This window comes from Nicotiana tomentosiformis, chromosome 11, assembly GCF_000390325.3.
Source record: "Nicotiana tomentosiformis chromosome 11, ASM39032v3, whole genome shotgun sequence".
Lineage (NCBI taxonomy): Eukaryota > Viridiplantae > Streptophyta > Magnoliopsida > Solanales > Solanaceae > Nicotiana > Nicotiana tomentosiformis.
Genome location: NC_090822.1, coordinates 122,314,381 through 122,336,123, shown reverse-complemented (window position 1 = coordinate 122,336,123; position 21,743 = coordinate 122,314,381). Strand labels below are relative to the sequence as shown.

The 21,743-nt window shown below is 33.6% G+C and overlaps 2 protein-coding genes across 5 annotated transcripts; one reads left to right on the top strand and one right to left on the bottom strand.

Moving 5' to 3' along the window:
- Window positions 1-67: 67 nt before the first annotated feature.
- Window positions 68-4,697, top strand: LOC104115942 (pentatricopeptide repeat-containing protein At2g22410, mitochondrial). Its single transcript, XM_009626683.4, has 2 exons — window positions 68-2,768; window positions 3,870-4,697. The coding sequence occupies exon 1, from the start codon at window positions 414-416 to the stop codon at window positions 2,625-2,627; it is 2,214 nt and encodes a 737-aa protein (XP_009624978.1). The 5' UTR covers window positions 68-413; the 3' UTR covers window positions 2,628-2,768; window positions 3,870-4,697.
- A 1,422-nt stretch (window positions 4,698-6,119) lies between these two features.
- On the bottom strand, window positions 6,120-15,125 carry LOC104115941 (E3 ubiquitin-protein ligase BIG BROTHER-like). 4 transcript variants are annotated; one of them, XM_009626680.3, is made up of 10 exons: window positions 14,925-15,125; window positions 13,473-13,565; window positions 11,967-12,061; window positions 11,727-11,881; window positions 10,840-11,077; window positions 9,065-9,099; window positions 8,642-8,686; window positions 7,335-7,462; window positions 6,595-6,703; window positions 6,120-6,507 (listed from the first exon to the last, which is right to left on the bottom strand). In XM_009626680.3, the coding sequence occupies exons 4-10, from the start codon at window positions 11,865-11,867 to the stop codon at window positions 6,457-6,459; spliced, it is 747 nt and encodes a 248-aa protein (XP_009624975.1). In that variant the 5' UTR covers window positions 11,868-11,881; window positions 11,967-12,061; window positions 13,473-13,565; window positions 14,925-15,125; the 3' UTR covers window positions 6,120-6,456. The 4 variants fall into 4 exon arrangements, with proteins under 4 accessions (XP_009624975.1, XP_009624976.1, XP_070044224.1 ...); XM_009626681.3 differs by lacking the exon at window positions 13,473-13,565; XM_070188123.1 differs by lacking the exons at window positions 13,473-13,565; window positions 14,925-15,125 and adding an exon at window positions 13,335-13,402.
- Between the last annotated feature and the right edge of the window lie 6,618 nt (window positions 15,126-21,743).

The following is a 21,743-nucleotide window of genomic DNA, read 5'->3' as shown; positions in this document are numbered from 1 at the left end:
ATCCATACAAGTTAAACCATGAAGTTTAAGCTAGCACAAAAAGGCAATAGTAGACTTATCTGTTTGAAAACTTATTTGACCATTTTATCATCAACTTGTACTGCAGATTAAAAAAATGTAAGAAACGCCTGGCTTATCCAAGGATATGAAAGAGGATAGACTTCTCTGTTTCGACTTTAGTTGATTAGATTTCTATCTTGACAATTCTCCCCAAGAGTAAAAAAAACCTCTATTTTCATTTGAGGACAAAGAACCAAAATGTCGTTTAAAACACCCTTCTTTTTTACAGATTCCTTTTCAACAAATTGCAATCCTTCTGAATATTTGTTCTTCTGTTACCAAAATTTCCAACTTTGTCCTATAAAATCTGTCTTCATCTAGCTGCATATGGCTAAAGTATTAATCTTCCCAAGATGCACATCATTTCTACATCCTTCAACATCAACTGCTGCAAATCTCTAAACCATTTGAGACTAAAACCACTCTCCAAAATCCTTTCTTTTTATTCTTCTTCTATACTCCCCTGCTCTAAATTACCCCACTACAAAACCAAACTTGAAATATCCCAATGCAAATGGAGGACAAATCATATTTTTGTCCAAACCAATGCACTACTGTCTCTTTTAGAAATCAAATGCAAATACATGACTCAACTCAAACAAATTCAGTCTCAGATGATTATCACTGGCCTATTCTCAGATGGGTTTGCTTCAAGTCGTTTAATAGCCTTTTGTGCCCTCTCAGAAAAGGGTAATCTTAATTATTGTAAAAAGATTTTGTATAATATGGAAAACCCAAATACATTTTCTTGGAATATGGCTATAAGGGGCTGTGGTGAAAGTGAAAACCCCAAAGATGCGATATTTTTGTACAAACAAATGCTTAACATGGAAAACACAAATACATTTTCTTGGAATATGGATATAAGGGGTTGTAGTGTAAGCGAAAACCCCAAAGATTCCATTTTTTTGAACAAACAGATGCTTATAACTAAAGGGAGTGAATGTATTTGTTTGAAGCCTGATAATCATACTTTTCCTTTGTTGCTTAAGATATGCTCTAGATTGGATTTGTATTATATGGGTCAAGAGATTCTTGTGCATATTTTGAGGTTTGGTCATGATCAAGATGTGTTTGTGCACAATGCAATGATTCATTTTTTGGTTTCTTGTGGGAAGTTGGAGCATGCAAATAAGCTGTTTGATGAAAGTTCTATGAGGGACCTAGTTTCTTGGAATTCACTGATTAATGGTTATGTTAGGACTGGGAGACCGAGGGAGGCGTTGATGGTATTTGAGAAGATGAAAATGGCATCTGTGGAGCCCGATGAAGTTACTATTATTGGGATAGTAGGGGCGTGTGGTCAGCTTAAGAATTTGGAGCTAGGGAGGAGGTTACATAGCTATGTTATGGATACAGGCTTGAATATTCACGTACCACTTTGCAATGCACTCATAGACATGTATGTGAAGAATGAGAGTGTACACGAAGCAAAGGCTTTGTTTGATAGGATGGAGGAGAGGACTATGGTAAGTTGGACTACAATGATTAGTGGGTTTGCTAAATTAGGCCTTTTGGATGCAGCGAGGAGGCTTTTTAATGAGATGCCAGAGAAAGCTATTGTACAGTGGAATGCCTTGATCGGAGGTTATGTCCAAGCTAAGTGTGGTAAAGAGGCACTGGCTTTGTTTCACGAAATGCAAACCATGAATGTAAAACCTGATGAAGTGACTATGGTTAGTTGCCTATCAGCTTGTGCGCAGCTTGGCGCACTTGATATTGGGTTTTGGATTCACCACTACATCAAAAAACATAAGCTTTGTCTAACTGTTTCACTGGGAACTGCGCTTGTTGATATGTATGCCAAATGTGGTAATGTGGAAAAGGCACTTCAAATTTTTCATGAGATGCCCGTGAAAAACTCATTGACTTGGACAGCTGCAATTGGTGCCTTAGCATTTCATGGAAATGGACGTGATGCTTTGTCATATTTTTCGAAGATGGTTGACGGTGGCCTGATACCAGATGATGTCACATTTCTCGGGGTCTTATCAGCTTGTTGTCATGGAGGTTTGGTTGAAGAAGGGCAAAAGCTTTTTGCTGAAATGAGTGCAAATTTCAAAATTCCTCCTAAATCTAAACATTACTGTTGTATGGTGGACCTTTTGGGCAGGGCAGGGCTTTTGCATGAAGTTTATGAGTTTGTCCAGAGAATGCCAATGGCGGCTGATGCTTCAATATGGGGAGCACTGTTTTTTGCTTGTCGAGTTCATGGGAACGTCGAGATGGGGGAAAAGGCAGCTCTGAAACTTCTTGAGTTTGATCCTGGTGATAGTGGAACTTATGTCTTACTTGCTAATATGTATGTTGAAGCAAATATGCGGTTTAAGGCACGAGATGTTAGGAAGATGATGGATGAAAGAGGATTAGAAAAAACACCTGGTTGCAGCTCCATTGAAGTAAATGGAAAACTTTTTGAGTTTATTGTTAGAGACAAGACACATCCACGGTCCGATCAGATTTATGAAAGTTTGATTCACTTAACGAGACATATGGAAATAGTTAATTGTTTTCCATTTACCGGATATGACCTCCTACTCGATACTGATGTTCACTGCTCAATATAAGAATTCTGTCGCCAAACCTACTTAAGCTACATAAAAGCTTGGCCCCACAGACATGTTCCAATGGTTAGGAGGGGACAGGAGTTGATCTGCAATCGTCAGGCCATGAGCCTGACTACTTGATCATCTTCTTCTCCTGCGGAGGTATTGTGACTTGCATTTGAACACTCCTGCATTACTCCATGGCGCATTTTAAGATCATATTATCTGAATATTAGGTGGTATCTTGCTAGATGTGAATTCTGTTTCTTTCTAAATTAGTTCCTGTTATGTTGACCAACTCTTAGGTCATATTTTAACGGTTTAGTTATGCAACTCAACTCATTGTTTCAAGCGTAGTGGTCATCCTGATCTTTTAAGCTGAAGATGTAATCAAAATCCTACTCTTTGTTCTTGCTAAGTCAGTGAAAAAAGTTTACTCCTATTGTATCACATCTTGTAGCTTAATTGTAGATTTGGAGAGACAAAGTTATCAAAAGTTAGCTTTAAAAGGAGCTCGATTGTTTCTTTCTTAATTCTTAAACTCTTTCTCATAGTTGCCATTATGGGTGTCGTCGTCCTAGATTAGGGAAAATATATAAATGGGTCTCAAAGATTGTAGCAGCTAATGCTTGCCATTCTTAAGGGTTCGTCTGGTACAATATATCCCACCATTGTACCAAACGACCCCTTAAGAATGGGGTGGGATATACCATGGGATTAGCTATCCCACCTTCTATATGGAATAACTAATCCCACCATTTTAATGTAAAATTTATCCCCATATTAGCTAATACCTCTGACCAAACATGGGATAAATACAATTTCAAATTCTATCTCGGGATTATTATCATTATCCCATGTACCAAACGACCCCTAAGAGTTGTAAGGAAATATAGTGTCACAAGATTGTTTCGTCCAGAAGTATAATATATGATCAATCCATTCGCCATATGAAGGTTTAATAAATCTCATAGCCTTTTGTTTCTATCCAAGACATGGCCCAAGTATTGTGTCACCATTTTTCCCTCCCTTTCATTTTCCCTCTTCAACAACAACAACACAACAACCCGGTGAAATCCCACAAGTGGGGTATGGGGAGGGTAGTGTGTACGCAGACCTTACCCCTACCTCGAGGGAGTAGAGAGACTGTTTCCGATAGACCATCAACTTTTCTTTTCCGTCTTCATTGGAACCAAATGCTGACATCCCACAAGAATAGTTGTACTGTGAAATATACTTATTGTTTGAATTTCTTTCAAACAGGAGCACAGTTAGCTGGTCAGGTAGAAGGATGACGAGATGACGGATGAGCTAAAAGGTTTTATCTGTGGCATTTTCTCAGCATATATTGGCAGCAGCCAAATACAAACCCAGTTCAAGGAAGGAGTTCTTCTACTCCTGGATTTCCAGAAGTGGATGATAATCCAATACCAGAACCTGAATTTACCATGGCTCTGTTCACAATGGGATGAGAAAGGCTGGTGGACGAGAGGGGTCCAGGAGCTATCCAAATGTTTTTCAACACTCCATCCGCTTAGTATATTTAGACTCTGTTACAAGGCTAATTGGCAGAATTGAGCAACTGGGGAGCCTAAACGTCATTGAGGATGAGTTCATCGGTCAACAAACGAATTCTATCTACAAATGCTAATAATATGGATCGGTCAACTTGTCATGATTGATTGTCTCATACACTTAGATCAGACAAGCTTGGAGAGGTGATCTAAATCGCTATCAGAGAGAACTGAACTTAGCGTGCAAAGATGGTACGATCTACAGTTGATTCGGATGTGATGTGCTGCTTTTCTAGATCATGAATTTCCTTGTATTACTAGTCATTGATGGTCTTTTTGTCCTTTTGTTTTTTTGTTTTTTTTTTAGCCGAGGGTCTTTCGGAAACAGCCTCTCTACTCCTTCGGGGTAAGGGTAAGGCCTGCGTACACACTACCCTCCCCAGACCCCATTAGTGAAATTTTACTGGGTTGTTGTTGTTGTTGTTGTACTAGTCATTGATGGGTTCTTCATACTAGTCTTGAACCCCTGACCTAGTGGAAAACTTTAAAGCCAATAACCATTTACTCAACTCCCAAACTCAAGGAAGACTAGTCCTTGTATTATTACTAATCATTAAGTTTGAGAAACCTTAGAACTTAAAATGAAAAATATTTTGGAACAAGATGAATGACGAGAAAGAACAATTAGTAGACTTCGGGTGAAATTTGGGTGTAAACATAGTCACCCGCATACTTCTTACTGACATTGTGAGGCTACATCATTAATTCATTAGTTTTATGCTGGCTGTCAACCCATCGCGATCCTCCTTCTTTCGGACTTGGACCGACAATGTGAACAAGCTCACAAGCCGAGTTTAGTCATGGTAATACATTTACTTTAGATCCTATGCATCATTAGAGATTCTTATGCCAGTAGGAAATATAGCAAGCTTTTGATACTTTAAAATTTTATTTACTATAATGTTGATCTAAGATGAATTTAAATGAGGACTATATTGTGAGGTTTCATTCGCAGAGACTAATTGGCAGAATTTACCTTGTTGATTTAGATAAGCAAACGGAATAAGATTTTTTTTTTCCCGGTTTAATTCCAAAGCTCGCTAGTCTGACTAATTCTATTTTGCCAAGTGAGTCCACAAAAGAGGTAAATCACTCCCTATAAAAAAGTTCTCCATTCTCCATTTCGAAGGCTTGAACCCGAGAACCCTAATTAAATTTAGAGGAAATTCAACTATCCCATTAGTACACCACATCCCTCTGAGGTAAATAAGCGAATTCAGTTTGGACAACCAGTAATGCAGCTCTGGAGAGCGAAAATTAACTATTTTGGATGGTTGTTACATATTATTTCATAATGTAACGTATCATATCGTATTGTACTGTATCGTTTGATAAATATAATATTTGCATAAATTGTATCGATTGTCGTCGTTTTATGATATCACGCACCAACAATATAAAGAATAAACTATGATACGAGGTAGAATTATTATATAAAAAAGATAGGGTAAATGATAAAATAAAATTTAGTAATAATAATAAAGGGCGAGATGAGAGAAAAAGACATGGTAACAACGCGACCACACCAAATCGGTCGTTACATAAAGTAGCACATTTCGTCGTTACGTAAAGACGGCGTACGATATAATAAAATATAAGTAACCATCAAAATAAATATCGTATATAAAGTAACAATACGAAACAATACAATACGTAACAACAAGCTGTAAGTATAAATGAAGTGAATTTCGGATATTGCCGTGTTTCCTCGCCTGTTAATTTATCAAAATCACATATTTACTAATACCCGACCGTTGTCTCTTTACTTTCTCCCCAATTCCTTTCATACCAATCACAGATGTTTTTGTCGAATGCTTCTGTACATCTACACAAGCCCTTGTAAAGCTCAACAGAGTTTACCCAATATGAAATGCAATTCAACTGCAAAATCTCATTTTCATAACAGATCGCACAAGAATCTATTTGAGGCAGAAAAACAAAAACAAAAGGTTCATTCCTCTTCGTATTTCTCCCAGGCAATAGAATCGGGACAGTGAAAGTAAAAGTAGACATTCTTTCTGTGACAAAGTTCTGAGATCATGGCTAATATTCAAAACAGAACATGTGGTACTAAGCTCCAACATCTAACGAAACTGTCAAACGTGGTGTTTCTTTCTGTTCTTATTTACCACTAGACTATAGTTATCTAATGTAACACAGAAGCAACAGGAAAAATAAGATCTATAAGGAGAACGTGAACGAAAAGAAAAAAAGGAAAATGCTGTGACCAAGAAGAAAAATATGAAGCCAGTTCCGTATGGTGCTTGTTATTTGCTTCACCGCTTCGATGTATCAATCGCCACTTCCGAGTAGCAAATTGGGCAAGCCTAACACATTAATGAATGGCTTAGCAATGGAATACATGTTAAATGATGCATATAAGGAAATTGTTTTTAAAGGGTTCAATTGATTACTTTGTTGATACTTAGCCATCTGCTGCCACAACCAGCATGATAGAGATGTTTGCAGGGAAGAGTGATCTGTCGGTCATTTCGTTTGTACTCCATCTGGCAGATGACACACCTGGAAATAAGAAGGAAAATCTGTTGTGATCAGTGAAAACCTTTGATACAATACCTTGCCCACAATACTAGGCAAAGATAATCACGATAGACAATAATAATAATTTCAGGATAGAATTAATAGATAATAAAGATGACATTTTCCATTCAGTTATCTCAGAATTCAATTACATATGGGGAAAAAACAAACCAAACAAACAAATAAAGACACACACCGTCACATACATATATTAAACTCCACAATATGCAGAATATAACATCTCTCAAAGGAAGTCTGGAAAAGAATATGCGCAAGCGAAACATAAAAGGACATGATACCAACCAAGGGACAAGGTAATATAGAATACTGTGGTAAAATATCTATATTTAAACTTAAAAAAGATAAAGAGTAGAAATCCATGCGCTATTCAGATGAAGAAGATTGTTGATGAGAAACATAAAAGACAACTAGTCACATATAGAAAGACAACCCACCAGCCTATTATACTTTGAAGAAACATAAAAATCGGCACAGAACAAGAAGCATACAAATAAAATTTTATTATGTCAGAGCTTAGGATTATTAGACATTGTTCATTTTTCCATTAGTTGCCCTTATTTATAGGAAGAGATTCTCGATGGGTTTGTTCTACCTTTCCTTTCTTGATTTCTTTCTTGAGAATACGCCACACTTAAACTTTGTGATTGGAAGAAAGGAGATCTGATCTTGGGAAAGACCTCTGCTTTGAGCTCCAACAGCCTCCCCCAATTCGAGTAATTCCTGTAATTCAATCCACATAGAATTAACACTACATGTTTTACCAGGTCTCCAACATAAATCTTCAAATACTCCACAGTAAAGAAAAACTAAAACATTACTTACGGATCATCACTTGAACAAAAGGAAACAATCATTAAAAGAAAAAATCATTTATTCTCTTCGATGAATAGCTGCAGAGAATAATGTGAACACTGGACAGTATGTAATGCAGGTCCATCAGTTACACTACCCATCAGCTATAAATTTTCTAATATGATATCTAAATCAATTTGCTTAAATAGTATCATCATCAAGACTATTATATACGAAAAAATGGTTCAATGATGAGAACGATCTGATAGGAAAACTTCCACAGGGAGCCGTGAGCATCAAAACACTCTTTAGCAAAGAAGAATAAACTCAATAATCTCCTGATTTTCCATAATCCTGCTCTTCTTTTTTTCTCTTTTTACACGTAGTTCATGCAAAGGATTTTTCAGAAGTTGCAGATCAACTGATGATCTGATGCAGTTAGAAATCTTATCATACACTAGCTCGGGTATTAGTAGGTCAGATATTTATCCCTTTAAGTTCCACAACATTAGTAGGTCTAAGCTTATTCACTCAATTCATGTCTTGAGGGCAGCTCTCAAAACTACACTTTGCTGGTCATCGGCTGCATGGAGCAATTCTTTGTTCAGAGGACCTTAAAAGAATTATAAAGATGATCAATTCAACCTCGAGAAAGCAGTGTTGACATTTTCAATATTGAATCACGAAAAATTGTATCAAATATCAGTTTCATCTGTCATGCGACACTAAGCCACCATTCTCGTCAATGATGCACATCACATGTCTACAACAACAACTAACTCTCGATCCCAAGCTAGCTGGGGTCAACTAGATGAATCCTTAATATCCATTTTGCTCCATCTAGACTCGTAGGTGATAGAGATCCCAGATAAAATATACCGTATCTTACAGGGCTCCTCATGGCAATAAACATTACACATTAACCTGCATAACTTTGACAACTAATTCTCTCCCTCTAATAACCAAAGCATTACTAAAAGAACTGCGAAATGAGATTCTCGATGTCTCTCAAATGGATCACAAGATAATGATACTATTTGATGGTGCACAAGATAATGATAATATAAGTCTAATAAGTGAAGATGACAGAAATTTTACAAATCAAACCTCATAGGTCATGTTGTCAGGGTCGATATTATCTTGCCAAACAACCTGCATTAATTTACAAAATAGATGAATGAAACTAGTCAGTAATTTTAATCAGGACAACGGCCCATGCTTACTTAGCAGCCAGAAGCACTTCCTGAAAACATCAGCAGGAATAGAAAATGCAAGACTCCTCTTGTTACTATTACACTTTTTCCTATTCGTCGAAAGAGTAGTTTAAAACTATTTAAAACATCTAGCTGTTATATCATTTGTCTGCTTTGAAATCATTACTATAGTTACAACCACAACACAGAGAGCAGTTTTGTTGTAGTATGCAGATACTATGAATAAGAAAGTCGAGGTGGTGGTTATACATCAGCTGGACTAATGACCAAGGCATGAAAGAGAAAAGAAACATAACTTTGAAATAAAGCTTCATACCTCACTGTCACGAGTATTAATTTGACCCCTAGGACCTGAAAAAGAGCAAAGGGACATGCTTAGTGATAACCTAATGTATCATAAGAGTAGGAAGCTCTTTATGAATAGCACAAGCAACAGCAGCAGAAATGACAACAAATGAGACTGCAAATGCTCAAAGGCATAAGGTCCAACACTGACATATTCCATACAATTTTTGCTGCGTTCAGATCGACCTATTTACTTTTTAAACTCAATTCCATCACAAATTTCAGATGTATAATCGATATAGATTGCAACACAGAATGCATAATAGAGGAATGTACTAAAACATGCTTCTAGACAGCTGCCTTACAGAAGGAAACTATCATTATTAAGTAAAACTATGTTTATTTGGGTAGTCTGATTTGCAGCTAAACAGTTATAAGCATTACATTGCTTCCTTCTTAAAAAAGCACTAGGCAATTATTTTCTCACTTCATCTTATATGCTCCTTAGGTTACTTTTGCCACACACATAACTTTCAGAAATTGATATATGGAAAACAGAAAGAAACTTGTAAGTTGTAACCAGTTATCATAAAGAAGAAAATGTCACTGAGCTTTTCTGAATAACATTTATCATTGAAGCAGCAAAGCAGAAGGTTTTAGAGACTACAGAAACAGAGGGAAGCGGATCTAGAGAGTGTAATAAAGCAACCTTAGCACCATCACTTTGACTTAGGAATGTATAATGTACTAGTATTTTGTTTATTTCATAAACGGACTCATTTTATCACTCACCACAGACTTATTAACATGTATTTACAGGCAGATCTTCAATTTGATAAATGATCTGTCCCATCTAGAATGTTGGCAGTGTGACCAGCCATTTCTATCGTCTATACAAAATTGGTACTAAAAGAGATGGTCTTCAGAAATGCTGTAGCAGATGTCTCTTTTACTGAAACAGCAGAAAAACATCTCAATGCCTTCAGAGGATCAACTTGAGTCAACTACTGCAGACTACAGGCTACCACCAATCTCATATGTGAGCATGAATCAATGAAAGGAGTTATCAGACTAGAGGAATTTGTTTATGGTGTTGGATGGCCTTCTTCTAACCCATCCAAGTCAAATTTGGTTGGTTGACTAATAAACTTTGAGTGGGCATTGCGGAAGACTCGTTCAAACATGAGGCTTATAGCTCAATAGCTTTCAAGACAGCAAGATAACCATTGGAAGGTGAGTGCTGTCATTTCACCTTTTAAACCAGATATAACTATGAGATGCAAAAGAACAGTAGATCCCTGTCCTTGATGCTCAGAGCTATAGGAGTAAAGGAGAAGGTGTAAAGACATAGAATTATGGTTTTAAAGGGTTGATCCTAGTATACAAATGGCTTTGAGATTCTGTAATCTTTTGTTTATTAAATAATAAAAACTAATAATAAATAAAACAAGAAAACACGGGGAGATGTCTTTACAATAGGAATGAACTGCAAGGGTGCTAACTAATGCAGATATTCATGGGTGTTTTTTCATCAATTAGCAATCAAAAAAAATTATTCATGGTAATTCCCGGTGCATTTTCCTAACAATACTTAGTCATATACAGAATGCAATTAGAATAAAGAGAGAAACTGTGGAAGATGTTTCCGTACACATAGGCTTTCAACATTCTATTTTTTTGAGAATGGTGACATATTATATATTTGTAGCACAACGGCTGTGCTAAAACATTCTCTACTTTTGTTGGGTTTTTTCAAAAACTTGTACATATCAACTGCAGTAGAAAGACAGTGAAAAGGGTACTTACATTCCACAGAATTAGTGCGTAAATTGGAGCCTGAAATTTCTTCTCTATGCACATTTGCAGCTACATTCTGGTCACCGGTGGCGGTTGAAGGGTTCTCTAAATGTCTATCATGCTCCTCGATTCCAGATACATGATCATTAACCACATATTCATGACCATATTCGTAATATGAGAAACTACCTGCTTCGGAGTACCCAAATTTGTAGGGATTGGTACTGATGGATGGGTATAAACTCTCCTGCAAGGATCAGAGAAGTCATATAGCACTGTCATTTAAAATCTTGCTCTACATTTCCATGTGACTGACAGTTTGATATAGACGAATCCAAAGATACATGAAGAGAATGTATATGTTGCAGTTAAATGATATCCAAAGGTACCTCTAAGGTCCTCATATGCTTAGCAATTAGTAGCAGAGTTCCTTAGTTTGCTTGAGCAATTCGAAAGCTAGTGTCCATTAAATGCAGCATAGTTGCTAATTATGCAGTTGATACATGTAGTACCTGTGTACTAAGGCATGGTTCTGAATCTGCTCTTTGCACACTACTAGACAAATTTATGTACATAATACAACACCACATACTTGATAAACAAATTTCAACTTTCTCACGGTATTTCTTTTTTCATATTCATGAGCACTTTTTGAAATATCTGGTTATCCAATCATGATTTACAAAATGTCCAGGGTCGTGCAGTTAATTCTACTAATTTAAAACTGATCATTGTTCCAGTTGTACCCTCATTTGTACAGGTTATTTTGCACAATCCTGCATAACAAGGGTCAAGGGCAGAAGTTGGAAATGCAGGATCAGAATGAAAGTAGGTGAATGCACAACAAGGATGTAGACCGAAAAGACGATCAATTTCTGTAAAACAACTGAATGTACCTGACCATATGGAGGATCGGCAAATATATAATTTACATGGTCATATGTAGCACCTCCAAAGAAATCCATAAAGCTTCCAATTGAATTATAAGGCATAGCAGCGTTCGTGTAATGAATTTCCATTTGCTGATTCCAGTTCATGGTGGATTACTAGTCTGCAACAAATTGGTATATTCTTCGTATCAACTCTTTAAGGTAAAGTAGCTATGAAGACTACAAGACTCCATAAATCATATTTACCACTAATTCTTCAGGAAAGCAGAGAGATGAAAAATCAATATATGAAACTCAGATTTCAAGATAAGCGATGTGGATCCTCTTCAGATTTGACAATCCTATTAAAACAAAAGAATCAGTTTCTTTTAACATCATCTGTAAACCAAAACGAAAAAAGATTAGAAGACAAAATGCATAAACTATATCGCTGTAGATACAAGAAATGTAAAAGATTAACGAGAGAGAAAAACGAAGAAGCAAACAATTAATATCAAGAAATTATAATTAACTTTTTAAAGCAGAAAATTACAACTAATGGAAACAGTTATTCCGATCCTTACTTCTCTTCAAAAACAGTATAAATATTTTCCAGCACTCTCTCAGTAACCAAAATGTATTGCAACAGTTCAACACCAATTCATTTGAAACTAACAACATAATGGCACATTATACTTGAGAAATTCAGAGCTAAGAGCAGACTGCTCAACATCAAGAAACTTCAAATAAATCACGCAGTCATAATGTAATGCTGCAAAAAACACAAATAATGCACAGTGAAATTTTCCGTTTTTATTTTTTTTGTTGGAACAATTTCCAGCATTTTCTCAGTAGCCAAACATATCACAACAACAATTCAACTGAAATTACCACCATATTGGCAAATTATATTTGAAAATATTTGGAGCAAAACCAAATTTCAGCTAAATCAAAATTCTTTAAATTTTGCAAAAGAACACATAGAACGCACACAAAAATTTAATCTTTTTTCTTTCCTCTTTTTTGGGGGGGAAGAATTAACAGCATTTTCTCAGCAACCAAACGGATGGCAACAACAATTCGGATGCAACTAACACCACGTTTGGCACATTTGCTTGAGAAGCTCCTGATAACAACCAAAATTGCTCCATAACATATTACTATTAATTGCATGATTTTGCTATATATAAAAAACACACTTGGCACATTTCAGTTGAGAAATGCGGACAGATCACAAAAAAAAAAAAATCAAACGAAATTAACACCACATTTGCACATTTCAGTTGAAAATTTTCGGAGCTCAAAAAATAAAAAACGCAAATGCACAAAAAAAAAAAGAAGAAAAGTTTGACGATTTCCGGTGGAAAGAGTTTCAGCATTTCTCAACAACCTAACAGATTGCAACAAAATTCGAAGGGAATTAACACCGCATTCAGCACATTTAACTTGAAAAAAATCGGAGAAAAAAACAAACTGCTCCATAACCTATCATTAAATCCTTGATTTTGGTAAAAAAAATACAGAATGCACATAAAAAGGGCACATTTTCTCAGCAACAAAACAGATCACAAGAAACAATTCGAATGAATTTTACACCGCATTTTGTACATTTTTAGAAGAAAATTAGGAGCTCACCATACAGAAGCGACTAGCGAGTAATAATAGCTAAAACTGAATCAAATTGGTATATTCTTCATATCAACTCTTAGAATATATCAACTCTTTAAGGTAAAGTAGCTATGAAGACTACAAGAATCCATAAATCATTTTTACCACTAATTCTTCAGGAAAGCAGAGATGAATAATCAACATATGAAACTCAGATTCCAAGATAAGCGATGTGTGTCCTCTTCAGATTTGACAATCCTGTTAAAACAAAACAATCAGTTTCTTTTAACATGATCTTGTAAACCAAACCAAAAAAAGATTAGAAGACAAAATACATATACTATATCGCTGTAGGTGCAAGAAATGTACAAATATCGAAAATTATAATTAAATTCTTAAAGCAGAAAATTACAACTAATGGAAACAGTTATTCTGATCCTTACTTCTCTTCAAAAACTGTACAAATATTTTCCAGCACTCTCTCAGTAACCAAAATATATTGCAACACGTCAACAATAATTCATTTAAAATTAACAACATAATGTCACATTATACTTGAGAAATTCAGCGCTAAGAGCAAACTGCTCAATATCAAGAAACTTCAAATAAATCAAGCAGTCATAACGTAATGCTTCAAAAAACACAAATAATGCACAGCAAGATTTTCCTCTTTTATTTTTTTCGTTGGAACAATTTCCAGCCTTTTCTCAGTAGCCAAACAGATCGCAGCAATTTACCACCATATTGGCACATTATACTTGAAAAAATTCGGAGCAAAACAAATTTCAACTAAATCAAAATTCTTTAAATTTTGCACAAAAAAAAATAGATTGCACACGAAAATTTAAATTTTTTTTTTCTTTTTCCCTTTTTTAGGGAAGAATTTACAGCATTTTCTCAGCAACCAAACGGATGGCAACAACAATTCGGACGCAACTAACACCACGTTTGGCACATTTGCTTGAGAAACTCCTGATAACAACCAAAATTGCTCCATAACATATTACTATTAATTGCTTGATTTTGCTATATATAAAAGCCACATTTGGCACATTTCAGTTGAGAAATTCGGACAGATCACAAAAAAAAAAAAAAAATCAAACGAAATTAACACCGCATTTGCACATTTCAGTTGAAAATTTTCGGAGCTCGAAAAATAAAAAAACGCAAATGCACAAAAAAAATTTTAAAAAAGTTTGACGATTTCCGGTGGAGAGTGTTTCCAGCATTTTCTCAACAACTTAACAGATTGCAACAACAATTCGAACGAAATTAACACCGCATTCAGCACATTTAACTTGAAAAAAATCGGAGAAAAAAACAAACAGCTCCATAACCTATCATTAATTCCTATATATTGCTAAAAAACACAGAATGCGCATAAAAAAGGCACATTTTCTCAGCAACAAAACAGATCACAAGAAACAATTCGAACGAATTTTACACCGCATTTTGTACATTTTTAGAAGAAAATTCGGAGCTCACCATACAGAAGCGACTAGCGAGTAATAATAGCTAAAACTGAATCAAATCAAATGGAATGGAATTAAAATGAAAGGAAGATAAAGAGTTGAAGAAAGGAACAATATATTGTGAGAATTAATAAAGAGAACCGACATTTGCTTTGCCTTTTTTACGCAGTAGTCAAGCTCCTCATCAAAGTCACTCTCTTTCTTCTCTCTCTCTCTCTCTCTCTCTTCTTTTTTGTTTCCGGTTTTGCTGTGTCTCTTTTGTGTGAAAATGGCATGAAAGAGAGAAGAGGAAGACAGCGTTCCAATTGAGTTTATTTTTTCATCTTTTCTTTCTCTCATCAGTTCTATAAAGATGGATATGGAATAAAGTACAACCTTTTATATGGAATAAAGTACAACCTTTAAATCGCAGTGTACTATGGCTGCTATTTTTTTTTTTTAATCTTATCTCTTTTTTAATTTTTTTAATTTTTAAAGATGTATATGTGCTAGTTATACGAGGATTATAATACAAAAATTACTTGTGTGACTAGATAGGCACAAATTCATATTTGAAGAGATTGTTATGATTTTATTTAAACATATACCCCATCCGTTAACATATTTCCTTTTTAGTTCGCGTAAAAAGGAATGACATTTTTTGATATTTGGAAATTATTTACTTATATGTAATAATTTATAATCACACAAAATATATGTGCATCAAAAATCTTCTTATTTTTTCTTAAATTCTGTGTCATATTCACATAAATTAAAATAGAGAGAGTAATATTGAACACTAGCTAGGCTTAAAATGGGTTGAGAATCACGAGGTCTAAGATTTAGTTCTTACTTGTCCAGATTTTGGGGGACAAAGTTACAAAATACTTATGCTAGTAGAAAGATACATTGGGGGACAAAGTTACAAAATACTTATGCTAATAAAAAGATAAAGTGTGTTATAAAATTAATCAAAGTGCGCATAAATTGATCCAAATATATAGCTATTAAAAAATCTATTAAACTCATTGGATTTAACTTGTCTATCTTTAGTTGAAGATGCTGATATATATGGTAAATGAAGGGTGAAATCCATGCCAAAACTTCGACAATAGTGCACCTTTTACTTGAAAAAGTCAATCAATAAGTGGCTAAAAGGTACTATTACCTTTTGAACTTCTTCCATGTTAGGAGGGCTCGTAACCATCTTATTATCTTTCTATGTGACTAGAGAGGGGATGGTCTCAAGGATCTCATTTTCAAGCACAGAACCTTGAGAAGAAAGTAATGTATGAAATAAATTGAGAGCTTCAAAGTTTCGGAGCTTTTTAATTGTTGTTAATGGAGGAGAATCAAATACCTTCAAAATTTATTGATTGGCAATTTCTATTCGAACACCAATTGTGCAATATGAAAGGTAATTGCTAAGTTAAAACCTTGAGGCCCTCGGGATCTCAACCAAACATACCAACAAGTCCTAAAACACGATACGAACTTAGTTGATGCCTTATATCATATCAAACAACATCAAAAATACGAATCGCACCCCAATTCAAGGTCGAGATCGGCAGTGGCTTGCCGCCATGGCACGAGGCAGGACGTGACCATGGCACGACATCGGACGTAACAGGGCGTGGCCATGGCGGAAATAAGACCTTCAACTTGGGAAATTGAGTTTGAGTCCACGTGAGAAAGGAAGATTAAGGAAACAATTTTGCACCCACGAGGATATAGGAGAATTTTTGTAAATACTTAAGCACATAGTGATTGCGTTAATTTAAATAATTTAACCTTAATAATTGAAAATTAAAGTAAAATATGTAACATTATTCAACCATGATTAAGTGATTGGACATATCTATCAAGAGATTTGTCCGGTGCATAAACCATTTCGCATTCACGCAGGGTTTAGGGGAAGGCCAGCCTAACTTGATGCAAGCATTAGTGAAGGTTTTCACAGCTCGAATTCAAGACCTATAGATCACATAAAGACAATTTTACCGTTACTCCAAAGTTTCGCGTGTAGACATATTTATAAATTAGTTGAAGTCGCACAAACTGCATGTCCAAACGCACAATTATAAAAGAAATCTATTAACCTCATTGGATTTAAATTATCTATTGTATTCATTAATTTAATGTAAGTGTAGATAAAAATTCACAAAAAATAATTTCCTACGGAATTTTATAGAACATTTTACTCCTTTGTTTTTCTCAATTGATGATTGAAACACACGCGTGAGCTACTCACATGATATTTGGCTTTAGATTCAAAGTCATACATATTATTTCACATGAAACACTAATAGTATATTTACTTTAACAAAGTGGTGCACTTTTAGTCATAACACTGAAAAAAGCCCAAAAACATACATTATCTTTGGCTTTAGACTCAAAGTCATATATATTTTTCCACATAGAGCATTAATAGTCCATTTACTTTAACAAAGTGGTGCACTTTTAGTCATAACACTAAACACATTTTAATTTTTAACAGAAATCTAAGATTTGACAAAATATTTGTTCCCTTTATTTTCTTATTTACCGAAAGAAATAAAGATGACAGATTTATCTAGATAGCAAATAGTAAATATACATAGAATTTATTTACTATTTATCTATTTACTATACGTAAAATATATATTTTACTAAGAAATATTAAACACCGTTAATTTTTATTTGCAATAATTTTTATCTAGATAACCTCAAATGGTATCTAGATTTTTTATTATATACATAATATTTACTATACGTTGACATAAAATAAATATACGTAAAATCATTAATGAAAGTAAAATAAATTTTATTACTAAAATAAATATACGTAATATATATTTATTAGATTTTTTTATTTTATGGGAGTCAGCGCATAGTAAATATACATAAAATAAAAATCTAATAAATATATATATATATTATGTTTACTATACGCTGACTGCCATAAAATTAAAAAAATCTAATAAATATATATTACGTATATTTATTTTAGTAATAAAATTTATTTTACTCTCAGCAATGATTTTACGTATATTTATTTTATGTCAACGTATAGTAAATATTATGTATATAATAAAAAATCTAGATACCATTTGAGGTTATCTAGATAAAAATTATTGCAAATAAAATAAAAATTTCTATGTAAAATAAAAATAAATATTATGTTTACTATACGCTGACTCCCATAAAATAAAAAAATCTAATAAATATATATTATGTATATTTATTTTAGTAATAAAATTTATTTTACTCTCAGCAATGATTATACGTATACTTATTTTATGTCAATGTATAGTAAATATTATGTATATAATAAAAACTCTAGATACCATTTGAGGTTATCTAGATAAAAATTATTGCAAATAAAAATTAACGGTGTTTAACATTTCTTAGTAAAATGTATATTTTACGTATAGTAAATAGATAAATAGTAAATAAATTCTATGTATATTTACTATTTGTTATCTAGATAAATCTGTCATCGTTATTTCTTTCGGTAAACAAGAAAATAAAGGGAACAAATATTTTGTCAGATCTTAGATTTCTGTTAAAAATTAAAATGTGTTTAGTGTTATGACTAAAAGTGTACCACTTTGTTAAAGTAAATAGACTATTAGTGTTCCATGTGAAAAATATATATGACTTTGAGTCTAAAGCCAAAGATAATGTATGTTTTTGGGTTTTTTCAGTGTTATGACTAAAAGTACACCAACTTGTTAAAGTAAATATACTATTAGTGCTTCATGTGAAAGAATATATATGACTTTTATTCTAAAACCAAAGATGATGTATTGTGTTGATCTTTTCCTCAGTAGTAGGACAATAGAACTTAACAGAGGCATGCAAACTCCGTTACTTATCACGTAAAAAGAAAGTAACCCCTGCACAGCAGTGCATGTTCAGTTAAATCACCGACCAATCAAATCACGGGTTATAAACACGTGTCATTTTTTGGTAAGCATATATTTTGTTAAAGGCAGGTGAGCTAATTTCATAACCGGGTAATCGGCTTCCAAATTAATATAATGTAGTAAAAAATAGTTAACCAGCGAGGATTTGAAGTGTATAAGTTCGAAATGCTACTAAACTCACGAACTATTTGAGTTACTGGCAGAGGCGGATGTAGTGTTCTACCAGCAAGTTCAACTAAACACATAACTTTCGACGCGAAGTAATAAATTATATGCAAAAATTTATTAAAATTGCAAAAATAGTAGATATGAACTCATAACTTTAAAAATATAATGGGCTCAATACTAAAAATCTTAAAAGTTGAACCCATAAGTTTTAAATCATGAATCTGAATCTTGTTACTGGGTTCAAAATTTATATTTATTCATATTTAGTAGATTAGTTAATATATACAATATCCGATCAAAAAATTACTAGGTCCGCCTTAACCCATAACCTATATGTTATCTCTGTCCCTAGCCCCACTTCATTATTTTATGGTAGCATAGAAAAAAGGTAGAAAATATGTGAAAAAGGCAATTACCGGTTTCTTGTTCTTTACTTCTTTCATATAGTGGAAAACTATAGCTTTATCTTTTGGCTTTGCCTTTACGGTTTGTCCAATATATATAAGAAAAATAAGAGATTTTATAAACCTCATATTGACTGAAGAAAAGGAAAAGAGAAAATGACACTTCTACAAAACTTAGTACTAATTTTTATTGTGGATTATCAATTAATGGAAAAAAAAACTTCGATAATACATTAAAGTAGTTAACCAAAAGCTTATAAGAAAATCATTTTTCCTAATTCATTTTAAAAATAGAAAATCTTAAATAGAAATGAGTAAATTAAATATAGAAGAAATTAGATAGTACAAGATTAATAAAGCGGTACATTCTGAATATCGACCTTTCAAACGTAGTATTCAAATAGGTAATATTTGTTATTTACGAATTATGAGAATTCCAAATTTCCCGAACTTACCAACAACCTATTGGTACTCACGAATAGTTCAGTTGTGAATGTCACGAAAAAGTCTGCAAAATTTATACTTGTTTGAAATTCAGATTAATTATAATGATAACATATTAGAATGTGTTAATCTCTTTTAAATGTAAATTTCACAATTTGAACTTGTTATTGTCTCTTCAGTCTTCACGAGAGCTAGGGCTGCATTTTAGAGAAGTCAATTGTTGACTAACAATTTCCTATGAAGAACTAAAGAGTAGTACAACTTTGGCTTTGGAAAAGGCACACCAGTGCACTAAGTATCTTATATTTATACAGTGTCCAGAAAAGGATTGTATCATATTCCAAAGTACGTGATGTAGATAGTCTATCATAATGCAAATATTAATAACTATTTTCACTGTTCAAACCCATAATTTATAATTTACATCGAAACAACTTTATCGTTATTCCAAGATTCTCATTCTCAACTTTAGGTTTGGACCAACAATAAATCCTAAGTTTCGAATAAGTGGTTGGCGTACTTGGCGCTTATTTTCTTGGATATATGGACCATATGGTAGAAAAAGAAGATAACCAAAGAATGATTCTTGGCCTAAAAGTAAGTTAGCAATTAGTTATGGTTGGTTAATAATTTAGCCCCACATGCTTTAACCAAATTCAAGGGGAACTTTCCATACTTAGTTGTAACTAATCTCCTAATTAAGATATGACATATTATGATGTGACATATTAGCTAATCAAAACTGTTGTGATTATATATTTTTACATATCGAAAATAACCTTTTTATCTTGACAAAGTAGGAGTAAGGTCTACGACCCTGCATACACATTATATTCTCCATACCTCACTTGTCGAATTATACCGGGTATGTTGTTATTATATATTGGCCTTTGTGCATAGCTAGAAGCCAATGGTCGATGTTAAGAATTAAAAATTATTGAGTTTAAATTTTATTTACTGATAATGTAATAAGTCATTTATATAATCATGTAATAAAAAAACTAATAATTATTATAAGTAATAGGTAAATGTCTACCTTGATTAGCTTGTAACTTAATTAGAAAAATATTAGGGTCAAATTACAATGGACATGTAAAAACTTTTTATTGGAGCATTAATTAACATGATCCGTTTTTTCACATATCTATTTACTGAAATTTGGGAAATGATTATTGACTATCATGAGGTGATGATTTGGACTTCTAACGGTTACGTTTTAGGTAAAACGACTCAGCAAAACATTAAATGTCAACTAATTGAAGTCATTGAGTGCGTAGCTAAAAGAAAATTTTATAAGGAAAACTACTAATTACATATTACAGTATTATTTTTATTTTCATTTTTTTTTGTAATAGCCTATTCGCTAGCAATCTTAAGAATCAGGGGCGGACCTATACTATACAAATAGAGGTAATCGGCACCCGTAAAGTTCCGACTTCATATATATATATATATATATATATATATATATATATATATATATATATATATATATATATATATTGTCTTTAGAAAATAGTGATATATTAGCAGTTGATACCCTATATGCAAAATAGATTTTGGTTGAATCCAAAAGAGCACTCACAAGCTTCAAAATCCTAATCCATGCATGAAATTCATATAGCCTTAAAATTTTAGAAGAATATAAGGAAGAGAATGAAAATAAATTAAAATGATAGGGGAATGACGACTAAAGAAAAGGGGAAAAAAACTTAAAACCTTTGTGTGACAAGTGTTACAAAGTGAATATATATGTTGGGCTAAGCCGGCGCGACCTAAAGATATCCTTAACATTGTGTTATATTGTCTACTTTGAGTCAAAACCCCGTATTTCTCCAAAAGACCTCACACCATTAAGAGATGTCTACATCTTATATTTAGGCTCCTAATATTTTGGGTCAAGTTCGTAAGGGTAAGCAAACTACGACCCGCACCTTCACGCTGCTATCGCATACTTGTCTTGCCTAACCTAGGCTCTGATACTAGTTGTTGGGCTAAACCCTTCCAAAGTTATTTTTAATATGATATGATATTATCCGCTTTGGGCTAAACCTACACGAT